The sequence below is a fragment of the Zea mays genome, chromosome 10 (assembly GCF_902167145.1).
Source record: "Zea mays cultivar B73 chromosome 10, Zm-B73-REFERENCE-NAM-5.0, whole genome shotgun sequence".
Taxonomy (NCBI): domain Eukaryota; kingdom Viridiplantae; phylum Streptophyta; class Magnoliopsida; order Poales; family Poaceae; genus Zea; species Zea mays.
Genome location: NC_050105.1, coordinates 128,663,117 through 128,677,364, shown reverse-complemented (window position 1 = coordinate 128,677,364; position 14,248 = coordinate 128,663,117). Strand labels below are relative to the sequence as shown.

At 44.2% G+C, this 14,248-nt stretch overlaps 2 protein-coding genes across 2 annotated transcripts; both read left to right on the top strand.

The window, feature by feature from the left end:
* The first annotated feature begins 1,304 nt into the window (after positions 1-1,304).
* On the top strand, positions 1,305-6,434 carry LOC100501635 (Serine/threonine protein phosphatase 2A 59 kDa regulatory subunit B'). Its single transcript, NM_001196316.1, has 2 exons — positions 1,305-3,091; positions 5,812-6,434. Exons 1-2 carry the CDS (start codon positions 1,916-1,918, stop codon positions 6,166-6,168), a joined length of 1,533 nt encoding a protein of 510 aa, NP_001183245.1. The 5' UTR covers positions 1,305-1,915; the 3' UTR covers positions 6,169-6,434.
* Positions 6,435-6,783: 349 nt separating this feature from the next.
* On the top strand, positions 6,784-11,947 carry LOC100383540 (Elongator complex protein 3). Its single transcript, NM_001176188.1, has 9 exons — positions 6,784-7,353; positions 8,159-8,228; positions 8,339-8,511; positions 8,633-8,807; positions 8,894-9,060; positions 9,900-10,119; positions 10,201-10,305; positions 10,552-10,704; positions 11,605-11,947. Exons 1-9 carry the CDS (start codon positions 6,860-6,862, stop codon positions 11,761-11,763), a joined length of 1,716 nt encoding a protein of 571 aa, NP_001169659.1. The 5' UTR covers positions 6,784-6,859; the 3' UTR covers positions 11,764-11,947.
* Positions 11,948-14,248: the final 2,301 nt, after the last annotated feature.

The window sequence follows — 14,248 nt, the reverse complement described above, 5'->3', positions numbered from 1 at the left end:
CGGAATCTACAAACTCATAATCTGTGTATCCAAACACTCATATTCTACCCACCAGCTTCTCTCCACAGCAGCCGAACCAAACACCCAGATTCTGACCACCAGCTTATCCCTACAGCCAGCTTTTCCCCACAGCCAGCTTTTCAGAAAAGCTCTCCAGAAAAAAGCCGAACCAAACATACCCAATAGCTCCTGGCGGCGGTGGCGGGCTTTCTCATGCTGCCATGCAGAATGCAGCGGCGAGATTTCTAGGTTGCCACTCGCCAGTCGCCACGCGATTGTAGCTGTTGTTACTTTCCAATGTAGCTGTCGTAGAAGGTTAAAAAATATACCGGTGGTCACTAAATTTGTAGCCATATATCATCTTGGTTCCTAAACTCTCAAAGTGTATATCTAAGGTTTCTAAACTTATGATGTTGTATTGTTCTTGTCTCTAATTTTTTAACATACACATTTTGTCTTTATACTTGTACGGTTTCGTGTGATTTGAATCTCTAAACTTATTTTTTGTGTTATCAAAGGTCCAAACTATTTAGACATGTGATGACACCAAAATAAGTTTATTGGGACTAGAAATATTGGGACTAGAAATGTACATGTTGAGAGTTTAGGGGCTAAGACAATACAACTTCATAAGTTTAAGGGCATTAGATGTGTATTTTAAGAGCTTAGAGATCGGAATATACAATGCTATATGTTTAAAGGCCGCTAATGTATTTTACTTGATGAAATATTAAAAGAATAGATTATAGTGCACTAGGGCAAGCGAGCAACTGCATCTACTGGCACAAAGCGATATCCGAGCACGCGTAACCCAAGTTCATGAAATGGTAGAAACATGTAAAGTTATAACCTTCTCTTCTCTCACTACTATGAAACACCAATTTTTTAGTTTTTATTGTTGTCCCTTTTGCTATACTTATTTCTAGGTCCGAACATTAACTTCAACGCCCACGTCCATTAGCTTGTATGGTTATGAAAAATAAGAAAAAAACGTGTATACCACGTTCATACATAGTTAATCGATAAAACATATATTTTTGTATTTTATTAAAAAAATAATACTACTATAAACGGTGCCGGTAGTTGAGGTGAAGTGACAGAGTAAAGAGCGCCAGAGTCCCCGTTCCTTGTCCAGCACTAGCGCATCGATGAAAGGTTCTCTCCTCTGCCCAGAACCCAGATACCAAAATGGGACCGAGAGAGGCTAAACAGAAGTGACAGCAGCAGCTATCCAGCTCACCCGAGAACAGTTTGTTTACTGTGAAGAACTGAAGACACATCACATTCCGGCTGCCGTCCCTTCCCTTGCATCTGGCTCTCCTTGCAGTCGCAGCCTCGTACACCGCTTGTGCGAGCTTTTACTCCTACCCCAATCTCCCTTTGCTACTTTTGGGGACCTCCAGACCTCTCAAATCGAGAGAACCAAAAACGATAGAGAAAGAGAGCCTGTCAGCCCAAGAAAAGGTTCCTCCCCTCCTTCCCCACCTCGCCCTCAGCCCTCATCATCCTCTAACATCCGATTGTGCCCTGTGCTCTGCGGTTCTCGGATCCAAGATTTCGCCGGCCGGCCGCCGGCGGTGGCTCCGGCCTCCGGGAGCGGGAGAAAGACTGGATTTTTCGGGCCATGGAGATGTGGCCTGATCCGTTCAGGCCCGGGCGGTGGGGTGGCTTCCTGAGCAGGTCTGATTCGTATCGGTTCAAATGATCTCGGCGGCTTGATTGGTCGGTTCCGCTTCCGCCGGGGGATCGGAGCTAGGGCGGTGGTTTCTTGGCCGGCCGGTGGATTCATCGGCTCGGGTCTGGTGGGATCTTGGTGGTTGCTGGTTCAGCACACGAGCCGCAGGTCTGCGTAGATCCCCTCTTCGCTTCCGTGGCGGATTTGTACTGCTAGGGTTTTGGTTGGGTCTGGTGGAAGATGATTAAGCAGATCCTTGGCAGGCTGCCGAGGAAGCCGGGGAAGGCTGGGGATAGCCGGGAAGCTGCTGCTGCGGGGAATGGAACTGAGCCGTCGAATTCCTACAGTGTTGCGAGGAGCATGGACCCAGGTAACAAAAGGGCTGGAAATGGAGATTACCCAGTTCCATCTGGTGTAATTCCGAATCCAGTGATGAATGGGGCTGTGGTGTATCACTCCAATGAACCCTTACCGGCATTCAAGGACGTGCCCATGTCAGAGAAGCAGAATTTGTTTGTCAAGAAGGTGAGCCTATGTTGCGCTGTGTATGACTTTGTGGATCCAACTAAGAACCTCAAGGAGAAGGAGGTGAAGCGCCAGACACTTATGGAGCTTGTTGATTACGTCGCTTCCGCTAATGGCAAGTTCTCTGAGGTTGTCATGCTGGAGATCACAAAGATGGTGTCAATTAATTTGTTCCGGAGCTCCAGCCCCACACCTCGTGAGAACAAAGCCATTGAAGGGGTCGATCTGGAGGAGGATGAGCCTCTCATGGATCCTGCATGGTCTCACCTACAGATCGTGTACGAGGTTTTCTTGAGATTTGTAGCTTCACAGGAGACAGATGCAAAGTTGGCCAAGAGATATATAGACCATTCCTTTATCCTTAGGCTGCTAGACCTTTTTGACTCTGAGGACCCCAGGGAAAGGGACTATCTAAAGACGATACTTCATCGAATATATGGTAAATTCATGGTCCATCGACCATTCATCAGGAAAGCAATTAACAACATATTCTACAGGTTTATATTCGAAACAGAGAAACATAATGGTGTTGCAGAGTTGTTGGAGATCCTGGGCAGTATTATCAATGGGTTTGCCCTTCCACTTAAGGAAGAGCACAAATTGTTCCTTGTTCGTGCACTGATCCCTCTTCACAAGCCGAAATGTGTATCTATGTACCATCAGCAGCTATCGTATTGCATCACACAGTTTGTTGAGAAGGACTGCAAACTTGCTGACACAGTTATTAGGGGTTTACTTAAATATTGGCCTGTGACGAACAGTTCAAAGGAGGTGATGTTCTTGGGTGAGTTAGAGGAGGTTTTAGAGGCAACACAGCTTGCAGAGTTCCAAAGATGCATGGTTCCACTCTTCCGTCAGATTAGCCGTAGCATGAACAGCTTTCATTTCCAGGTCAAAAACTTACTGCGCCTATACTTAAGTTTTTCAGCAATTTCTACCAAATTATTTTGCTGGTTCGTCTAGCCTATGACACACGTGCTCCTACCACTTTAGCTCTATGATTTCACAATTTTTTGCCTGCATATATTTAATTAGCTACAGTTCTTCTCCCAATATACATGGGAAAAATATTGGTAGTGTCTCCACTTTCTAGGACTCCCTTTTCAGATGCCAGTGTGTGGCCGCTGGTAATGGTACCAGCGAGCAGGTCTATTTCTCGTACTGTTCTTCATTCAACCGCACCAGCCCCCCCCCCCCCCCCCCCCCCCCCCCCCCCCCCCCCCCCCCCCCCCCCCCCCCCCCCCGCGCTCGCGCTCTGGCCATCCAGTTGTCTCCCAATGCCTTGCTTGCCGCCCCTCAAACCACCACCGTGGCTGAGGCCCCCTTCTCCTTCTAAGGCCATTGGGCATGGAGATCTTGAACACGAGGAAGAAGACGTTCACCAAGTCAGGTGTCGACATGTGTTTGTTGCTACTGTAAAGCACTCACTCTATGTAAAGATTTGTTTTTTCAGATACACACCAGGTTTATGGTGTGTATTTTCATTTAAATTTGTGCACATGGACTTCTTAGTTGTTCTGATATAAGCTAGTCTATGATTAATAACAAAATAGGGTTGGTGCTAGCCTGCTAGGTCATTTTTAAAAGTTATAGTTACAAAATAGCATATCAATTTCTTATGTTAGAGTTGGAGTCTTCTAGGTGCATACTATTTTTTCATTTTCTTTTCTTCTTGTACCTTAAAGTTATCTCGAAATTGATCTGTTGCATGGTAATTAAATCTTTATGTCCCTCTTTTGTAATAATCAGATTGGGCCATTGGGGACTTAATTAACAAACATTTTTTAAATATACTTGTATATAACATTTCTGTAAAAGCTATCATCATGAATTTCATGTAGAAAACAGATATCAATTGCTGTCCAAGTTGGATAGCAAGTATAATCTACTAATTCCCCCAATGACTTCTAGTGCAAGTGCGAATCCTTGCTCTACCAAGTGTGCAAAAGATCAATGCTCATGATGTTTCCTGCTTTGCTGTTAAGATACCTTCTACATGGACCACTGGGTGTCTTTTTTTATGTATAATTTATGTACATGCTGATAGTGCCTCCTGTTTTTCTGTTAAGATACCTTCTCTCCAGACCACTGAATGTTTTTTAGTGTACAATTTATTATGTACATGTTTTTCAGTTGTTTCATGTACATGCTATCTGTGATGGGAATATTAAATAAATCATTGGTTCTAAGCCATTTCACCTTTTTTGTAATTACATTTAATTTATTCCTTGGCCTTTAAAAATTGTTTCTCCTGCCTTAAATACTTAGAAACTGATATGTTGCATATAGACCTTAAGAGGTTTTATACCTTTATATGCCTTCTTTCTCAGTAACTGGATTAGAAGCGTGTGAGAAATTGGAAAGCTCAACTGGGCTCTAAGCACACTTTCACATACAAACGTTTTGTTTTGTATCTACTGAAACAAAAGTCACAGTAGAAGTCATTAGGAATGTCATGTATCAAAAAGTGGTATTCATGGGCCCAAATTGGATAGTAAGCCAAAGCCATTATAATTTCCCATATTTTGAATTGGGGTGCACTCACATTCTCCTTTCTGTTTTCATGTATGGGATTCTTTCAGTTTTATTAGTGAATTGCTCCATTGGAATGTAACCTGTTTATCAATTTCTGCCTGCTGAAATCTGTATATTCTTGCATTTGCTCATACCTCTGCCTATCAGTGGCATCTCTTCATCTATCTCTGAGACTCTGACTCTCAAACGTGTGTTTTCTGACTAAAAAATTGGCCGGGGAGGGAAAGCTCTCCCTCCCGGTATCGTATTAAGAAGAGGTGGTCCCGGCCGAGAAAACCCTTGAACCCTGGCCTCCATCACTAACGGGTTGATCGACTGCCCACTCTGCAACGGCCCAGCCGGAGGGTGGTGGCGCGCAGGATTCCGGTCCCGAGAGAGGGCGGGGCACAACAATGCGATTTTTTTAACCAAGCCCGAAAATTTGCTCCCGAGGGGGATCGACCTCGGGACCTGGAGGTAGGGGAGAAGCTAGGTTGTACCTAGCGGACGCAAATGCACCCCCTCAAAAATGCAAATTCTATAGACGCGGTTAAAATTTCACCATATATGCACCCCTAGAAAAAATTAGTATGCATCCACTAGACTAATTGCACCCTCAATTTTGCTCTAGCTTCGCCACTGCCTGGAGGTGCTACTCGAAAGCCGTCGCGTGTGTTTTCTGACTATCGCTCCTGTCTTTGCTATGTGTAAAATCCTCCTCTTATATTCCTGACTGTCTTCCTTTTTCTGGTCATCTTAAAACAGGTTTTAAACATGGCCTTTGCGTATTCGAAGCATGATTATTTGCTACCCTCTTGCTAATCATTCTACTTAATAATTGTGTACGTGTGCTGCTTGGATCCTGCTGATTATGTGAAATGGAATGTAGTTTTTTCTTTGCTGATGGTATCTGGTGGTTTTGTTTAGAGACATATCTTATATGTTCACTTGAGCAGTTTGTAGCCTATCGATAATAGAATATGAGCACTACTTTAGCTGGCTTCCTGGGTGAAGAAATGCTCAGCATTAGGTTGATGCAGTTTTTTTAGCAATAGTCAGCATTTATGACTTATGTTTTTCTCCTTTTCTGTTCATAGGTGGCAGAGCGGGCTCTGTTTCTCTGGAACAATGACCATATTGAAACCCTAATTAAGCAAAACTACAAGGTGCTGTTACCGATCATCTATCCAGCACTCGAGAGAAACTCCAGAGATCACTGGAACCAAGCTGTCCGTAGCCTGACACTGAACGTACGCAAGATCTTCTCAGACCATGATTCCACATTCTTCGGGGAGTGCGTCCAGAGGTTCAGTGACGAGGAGCTCAAGCAGGCGGAATCTGATTCAAAACGAGACGCCATGTGGAAGCGCCTGGAGGAAATGGGTGCCTCAAAACCTGGCGGGAACCATCCCTTAGGTGCACCCAATGGCAAACCCAGTCACGCTGCTGGCTAGAATACAATAGCCCACCGTACCAGCCGCATCCGTGTAACTCTTCGGCTCTCGTGCCAAGATCTCCTGGAACCTGGGTTGTGATTTTAGCTTTGGGATTCTTTTTGCGTTGGTTTGCCCCTGTTGTAGGTGGGTCCGATGTGTTTGGTTTTGTAAGAACTGTATGTTCAAAATGTACACACGGAGGAATTTGACAGATTTGGCATGTGTAGCAACATTAATCAGAATTACTATCATATAGTCCAATAAACAACGTCGATTTTGATTGCAGATACGCGGTTTGGGTGGCTTATATATATACCGAAATGACAGTGAGCGTTGTGTTCTTGTTTGTGTTGTTATATTATTATTATTATTATTATTATACATACTGATATAAAATGATGCTGTGAATTGGGACATGGCTGTGTGTCTGGTTTTGATTTCTTTGTTCTATTTGTGCTTGATGTAACATAATACAAAGTGCTCTGCTTGTTTACCAACTGATGCTTACGGAATAATAGTTTGTTGCGAAACTTGTCTGATAGATCAAGTAACTCGTGCTCGCATAAGCCTCCCGTGTCTGCACGAGCTTGACAATGGCAAAATGGCGAGGACGCGCTCCGGAATACCAGATGAGCGAAGCCACTCGACGGGGATACCACAATCCCAAAAGGCTCGCCAAAACCCCCTCGGCGGTTACCCTTCTCTCCCGATGGCAACCGCCGCCGCCGCCGCCGTGGCGGCACCCGAGCAGCCGCGTCGCCGGAAGCCGGCGCCGGGGCGTGGGGGCGTGGCCCTCCCTGCGGGACTCTCGGAAGAGGAGGCCAGGGTGCGGGCCATCGCCGAGATCGTCTCGGCGATGGGGGAGCTCTCGCGGCGCGGGGAGGATGTGGACCTTAACTCGCTCAAGTCTGCCGCGTGCCGGAGATACGGTCTGGCGCGGGCGCCCAAGCTAGTGGAGATGATCGCCGCCGTGCCCGAGGCCGACCGTGCCACGCTGCTTCCGCGGTTGCGCGCTAAGCCCGTGCGCACGGCGTCGGGTATCGCCGTCGTCGCCGTCATGTCGAAGCCGCACCGTTGCCCACACATCGCCACCACCGGGAACATCTGTGTCTACTGCCCCGGCGGTCCCGATTCCGACTTCGAGTACAGCACGCAATCCTACACGGGATACGAGCCCACCAGCATGCGTGCCATTCGGGCAAGGTGATTTAGCTCACTGGCTGTTGATGCCGCTGATAAATACTACACATGTACCTTCTTGTATTGCTTGAATTGATGAAGGTAGTATCCTTGTTTAGGTTAGTCTACTGCAATGTTGTTCATTGAAATGGACCTGCTTTTGTTAGAAATTTACATTGCAAAATAGAAAATTACTAGTTGATATTTGAGAGCGACGATGAAAGGGCAAAGTTGCATTGGTGTCCGTGCTCCCAATCACGTGTTAGGAGTTATACATGCTATTGCTAGACAGCCAGTAGAACATGCTTAAAATCATGTCTCAGGAGTTCAATAGAATCCATTATAGACTGGCTAAATTAGATATGGGCATTTTACTGAAAACACTGTAATGAAAGAGTACAAATGATGATCAGGCCTTTAAGAACTGTTGATAAAGTTCTCTATTTGTCTGCCTGTTGTTTGTTAAACCAATTATGTAACTAGTTTCTGTGCTCTCTCTCTCTCTCTCTTGGCTGCCTGTTGCATGTTTTTTCCCCTACCTTCACTTATACAGGATTGTTTTCCTTTTATGTAACTCTTTTTTCTCTTCATATGTTTCTAGTGAAATGCACAGTAGGGGTCTCCCCTACTGTATTTCCCCTAAAAAAACTTCTCTATTTTTTGCTAGTTAAATATGAAAGTACACCAATGCCAATTGGTGATCTTTGAATAATCTTGTAGCCTAGGATTATGTTTAGCGATACAGATGATTGTGCACTTCAATTATTTTAAACTGATTTATTCACACACTTTTCGTAGATGATTTTCCTGATCTACCATTATATTTTAGGTATAATCCATATGTGCAAGCCAGGAGCAGGATAGATCAGCTCAAGAGGCTAGGGCATAGCGTGGATAAGGTTTGTCAGTAGTCCAAGACAGCACTTGGCTCGATTTTATTGACTCTTATGTTCACGACATGGTGTATTCAATTTTGACCAGCAGTTGAAGATGATAATGTACTTTGCAGGTCGAATTCATCTTGATGGGTGGGACTTTCATGTCCTTACCAGCTGAATATCGTGATTATTTCATCAGAAATCTTCATGATGCTTTATCGGGTCACACTTCTGCAAATGTTGAGGAGGCTATTTGTTATTCGGAACATAGTGCTGTCAAATGTATTGGTATGACGATTGAGACGTAAGTATCATCGCAGAATTGGATGTTGCTTATCACTTTTCATTCAAAAGGAAAGTGTTGTCTTTTCCGTCCTAGGGACTTCAATCCCAGTGAAATGTTTTTTTTTATCTTGGAATTCTAGGAGACCTGATTATTGCTTGGGGCCTCATCTGCGCCAGATGCTATCTTATGGTTGTACCCGCTTGGAAATTGGTGTCCAGAGTACATATGAGGATGTTGCCCGTGACACAAACAGAGGACACACAGTGGCTGCTGTTGCTGATTGCTTCTGTTTGGCAAAAGATGCTGGGTTTAAGGTTTTTTTTTGTCACCTAGCTTTGCTTAATTGATTTTATTATTTGTTTATGATTGTTCTGACTATCTTGATTCACCCTTTTGACAGGTGGTTGCCCACATGATGCCAGATTTACCTAATGTTGGAGTTGAAAGAGATTTGGAAAGTTTCAGAGAATTTTTTGGAAGTCCAGCGTTCCGGGCTGATGGTCTGAAGATTTATCCAACACTTGTGATTCGTGGAACTGGTCTTTATGAGCTCTGGAAAACTGGCAGGTACTCCTCTAATCTAGTGTCCTGCTAAATCTTACTTACGTTCTTGGGGTTATTTTTAAATCTTAAGGTAAGAACTTATATACTAATGACAAGTCAGGTTGGGCAATTGGTTTAAACCGATTGTTCGGGTCGGTTTGTTCGTTGTTGAAAAACTTCAGTTTGCCCAAAACAACAACTGATGAAACTTAATACCTGTGTGGGTGTCGCATGCCACCGTCGTAGTTTAAAGTGGGTTGGTGCCTGATTTGATGACAAACGGTGCTTGCTCACCATCTACGCTGCACTTGCAGCTTGCCGCACTGCCTCCCAGGGCGCTCACTTCACGCTGTCACCACACTTGACCGCCTACTGCTCGCCTGTTGTAGCTCAACCCACTCGTCAATCGTCTCCTCACAGCATGCAGGCGTCACACGTCCCGCTTGTCGCTGCTCGCCTGATGCCATGACGACCACGCCACCGCTGCAGCTGCAGCTAGGGATATATGAGTGGGCTACTGAGGATAGGGAGAGGTGAGAGCTGAGTGGGCTATGCACAGTCTGATACGGCTGTATCCTTGGGCTAAGGTGGGCCAACGAGAGTGAAGGGCTAGAGGCCATGCGTGCTTGATGTATTGATGAGTTACACTCGTGAGGAATGTGAGGGAGCACTTCAGTTTATATACAGTTGCTTGCCCCCCCCCCCCCCCCTCCTCTTTCTGTCACCGAACAGCGATCTTGCCAGGAACTGAAACTGTAACCGAATAAACCAACAGTTCAGTTTGGTTTCCGGTTAAAAAATGTTCAACCGTAATGACAAGGGCTCACAAGTCCAGGATTTACCCAGTAAGATTTCTGCTGCAGATATAGAAATTATCCACCTGAGCTGTTGGTGGATATTGTGGCAAGAATTCTGTCTTTGGTACCACCTTGGACACGAGTGTATCGGGTCCAGAGAGATATTCCTATGCCTCTTGTTACTTCTGGTGTCGAGAAAGGTAACCTTCGCGAGCTTGCTTTGGCTCGAATGGAAGATCTGGGCTTAAAATGCCGGGACGTCAGAACCCGTGAGGCAGGGATTCAGGTAAATACAAAATACAGTAAAACCAATTACTGGCCTATAATTGATGTCCTTTTATAATTCTAACTGTGCATCTGTATGTAGGATATCCATCACAAGATCCGGCCAGATGAAGTAGAGCTTGTCAGACGTGACTATGCTGCAAATGAGGGTTGGGAAACATTCCTCTCTTATGAGGATACACGACAGGTACTTATAGCTGGCCAGCCAATATGGAAATGAATTCTGGAATATGATGCTTGCCTGTATAGGTGTATTTCTGATGTGATTATAGTCTACTCGCCTTCTCTGCAGTTTGAGATCTTTTTCTGTCTTTAATTGGTTCTCTTGATATTCCTTTTGTTTGATGAAGACTAGCAATGGGTCTAACAAATAGTTTGTTAGTCTTTTGAGTTTAGCAATAGACTCACAATTTACTTTTCATGAATTTTACAGGATATCCTGATCGGGCTGTTGCGCTTGCGTAAATGTGGCCGTAATGTTACATGCCCTGAACTTGTAGGGAGGTGTTCAATTGTGCGTGAGCTTCATGTCTATGGAACTGCAGTCCCTGTGCATGGCCGTGATGTGGACAAACTGCAGCACCAGGTGATTCACGTATTTACATGTAGACAGTGTGACAGTGAGTGAATGTATGATAACCAGCCAAGGCTTTGGTCATCGGCAATTGGCGCTACCATGTTTAGAATTTATGACCTGACATGCTTGGCCAATTGTAGTTACCATTATTTAATAGTGTCAAGTTTTTAAAACTTCCAGTGAACTTTAAAATTGATAGAGTGTAAATGTTAATTGTGATAAAGCCTAGTGGTTAGTAAATCCAGCCATTTGGGTCGCAGCAGAGATGAAGCATCACCGAGGCTTTAACATGCTCCAACACACTGGGCTAAATGAGTGAGGGGGCAACACTGAATCAAAATTAGTGCTCTCTGCTGGATTCCTTAAATTTCCAAATATTCTTTTGTTGGGCTGATTCTTAGGTTGCTTATCGTGATGCTCTGTGCCATTTGTTTTGTAATGGAATAATTGTGGTGCATCATAAGCATTTTGACTTAACCATGTATCCTTCACTACAACAGATGTTTTCATTTTTCCCTTTTCAGGCTTAGGCCCAACTTAAATGATATGAAAAATTATTTTAGTTAAAACGTATCATGTGTTCAGTCTAGTGAAATCGAAGAGGCAAATTAGTGCTAATGACGGGCAGGCATCACTAGTTAACATGGTTGCGTTTAGTCTTTGTTATCTAGTACTCCCTCTGTGCCAAATTAAAAATTCATTTTAGACTTTTAGTGGATCCATACAATAATTAATATATGTGTTTTGTATATGTGTTTAGATTTATCATCATCTGTGAAAACCAAGAGCTAAAATGAATATTAATTTGGGACAGATGGAGTATTGTTTTTATTCATTCTTTGTATTGTCATCAAGAAGGTTCTTCTTTAACAATTGTTAACATTGTTTTGTGTCCGTGTGTATTCACAGGGATACGGAACTCTATTAATGGAAGAAGCAGAAAGGATTGCTCGAAAGGAGCACCGATCGAAGAAATTAGCTGTCATTTCGGGGGTTGGTACTCGCCACTACTACCGCAAGTTGGGTTATGAGCTAGAAGGGCCTTACATGGTTAAATGTTTGGCGTAATGCTATTTCATTTTCCGTATCATATAGAGCAGACTAGTGTTTGTAATGTAATATGGGTAGTCTTTTTTAAAAAAAATGATCGTTATACCATTGTTTTCTAATATTGAGTAGTCCAGAACTCCAGATGAAAATGGAGACAACTTTCTATGTATACTGAACGATAGCTAATTTGTCGCTTATCCTCAACTTTGTGCCGTGCAGCAACTGTGATATGTAGTCAGGTTACTCCTTATTTGGTGTTCAAAACCCGTTATCCATGAATGAAGGAAACAATCAATTCAGGTGCTGTTTGGTTTATAAAATGTAACGTAAATAGTAATAGTAATAATTATCAGCGATGATAAATTTGAATAGGACATTATAGTGTGGTATCTAATTACGGATAGACTTAAACAAACATTGTTTAATATTATCGGTTACCGTTCAAGTTACAAATATGTGAACTAAAAAGCACCTCATTTTGTGTCTCTTGATCATGCTGTTCAAGTTACAAATATGTGAACTAAAAAGCACTTCATTTTGTGTCTCTTGATCATGCTGGGATTACTGGATTAGTTAGCAAGTGTTCCTTGATCATGCTGGGATTACTGGAATAGTTAGCAAGTGTTCCTTCCCTTTGGGACTACTTCACTTAACAAAAATCAACTCAGCTTCACAAAAAACTTTCAACTTCAATAACCCAGCTTTACCAAAAAATGTAAAGCTACCACTGACTTCACAAAAAATGTGAAGCAGCTAAAGGGGTACTTTACGGATGGATAATTTTATCATAGGTTACACACCAGGAAATGAATAGTTTTTTTTTCTATTGCCAAGATCGGCCGCGTGCGCCAAATGTCTCACTATACATGTCCAAATGGACGTGCCGCGTCAGCCTGGCACAGGCACGACTGGGCACGACCCGACTCAGTCGTGCCCAGGCACGGCACACCAGTTACACGGGCCGGGCTGGGCTGGCACGTGGGCCATCTGTGCTGCTCAGGCACGACACGTCCACGGTTAAACGGGCCGGGGGCACGGTTAGCCCGTTAGTGTCGGGCTGGGCTCGGGCCCAGTAACCAAATACACAGAATATATCAAATTTAACAGAAAAATCATACATGTACATAAAACATCACATTTAACAAAAAAAACCTTATATTCACATCAAAATTGAACGTAAGACATTGAAACAAACATAGGACAAGGCAAATAGGCTACAAAATACTTGTGGAGCCTTAGTGCAATGCTGCCTCATTAAAAACCTTCCTAGGTAAAAACTCACACCTCGTGAGAAAACCCTAGGAAGGAAAAGAGTACAACCAGCTCTTTAAATTATTTATAGGTTCATAGTTCAGTCCACAGTCCATATGAGCATATTACAAATAAGAGAACATAAATAGGTAGGAAAAGAAAGAGAGAATAAGTTTAAGGGTGTTTGCTTTTTGAACTCTTTGGTGCTGCTTCCTTTCTCGTATCTCCTCCTCCTTCATGTTCCTTTCTTTTGCTCCCTGGTGATACTCGTTGCTCATCATCTAGGTACATATCTTCAAAGGTTGCTTCAAGGTCTTTGGTTTCCTTCTCCACAGTATGTTGCTTGTGCTGGTCAGCCAACTCCCAATCCTTGATACAGGAGAACACTTCCTGAAAGGGAAATGTGCCTTTGGGCCATTTCTAAGTATTTTGGTGATTGAGTGCAAACACAAGTGCGTAAATGTGAAAATATGCCCATGGATGAACAAAGTGCAAATCACAAGTTAAGGTATGTTTCTAAGCCTTAGTACATTGGTTTGTGTACTAATATTCTTGTCTAAGTGTTAGAAACAGTGAGAAGAAGAAAAGGAGAAGGTTAGCTGTGTACAGCCAACAGGCTGGTTCGGTCTGGGGCACCGGACTGTCCGGTGGTGCACCGGACAGTGTCCGGTGGTGCACCGGACAGTGTCCGGTGCGCCAGGCTGCCTCGGCCGAAAAGGCCGCTCTCGGGTTTTTCTCCGGCGACTTCGGCTAAAATTCACCGGACTGTCCGGTGTGCACCGGACTGTCCGGTGAGCCAACGGTCGGCCGGGCCAACGGTCGGCCGCGCGATCGGCGCGCGACACGTGGCCAAGCCAACGGTCGGAGAGGTACACCGGACTGTCCGGTGTGCACCGGACATGTCCGGTGCGCCAACTGTGCGCAGATCTGCATCAGAAAGCAACGGTCGGATGAGCTTTTTATGGAAACAAATCGGGCACCGGACTGTCCGGTGCGCCACGAGACAGAAGGCAAAGATGGCCTTCCAGATTTGTTCCCAACGGCTTCTAGCTGCCTTGGGACTATAAAAGGGACCCCTTGGCGCATGGAGGAGGACACCAAGCATTCGTACAACCTTTCTAAGCACCAAGACATTGATCTAGCGCATTCGATTCATTGTGATAGCATATAGAGCTCTTGTGGAGTTGTGTACTCTTTGAGTTGTGTTGCGAGCTCTTATTGCTGCTTGTGTGCGTGTTGCTCTGATCTTTTG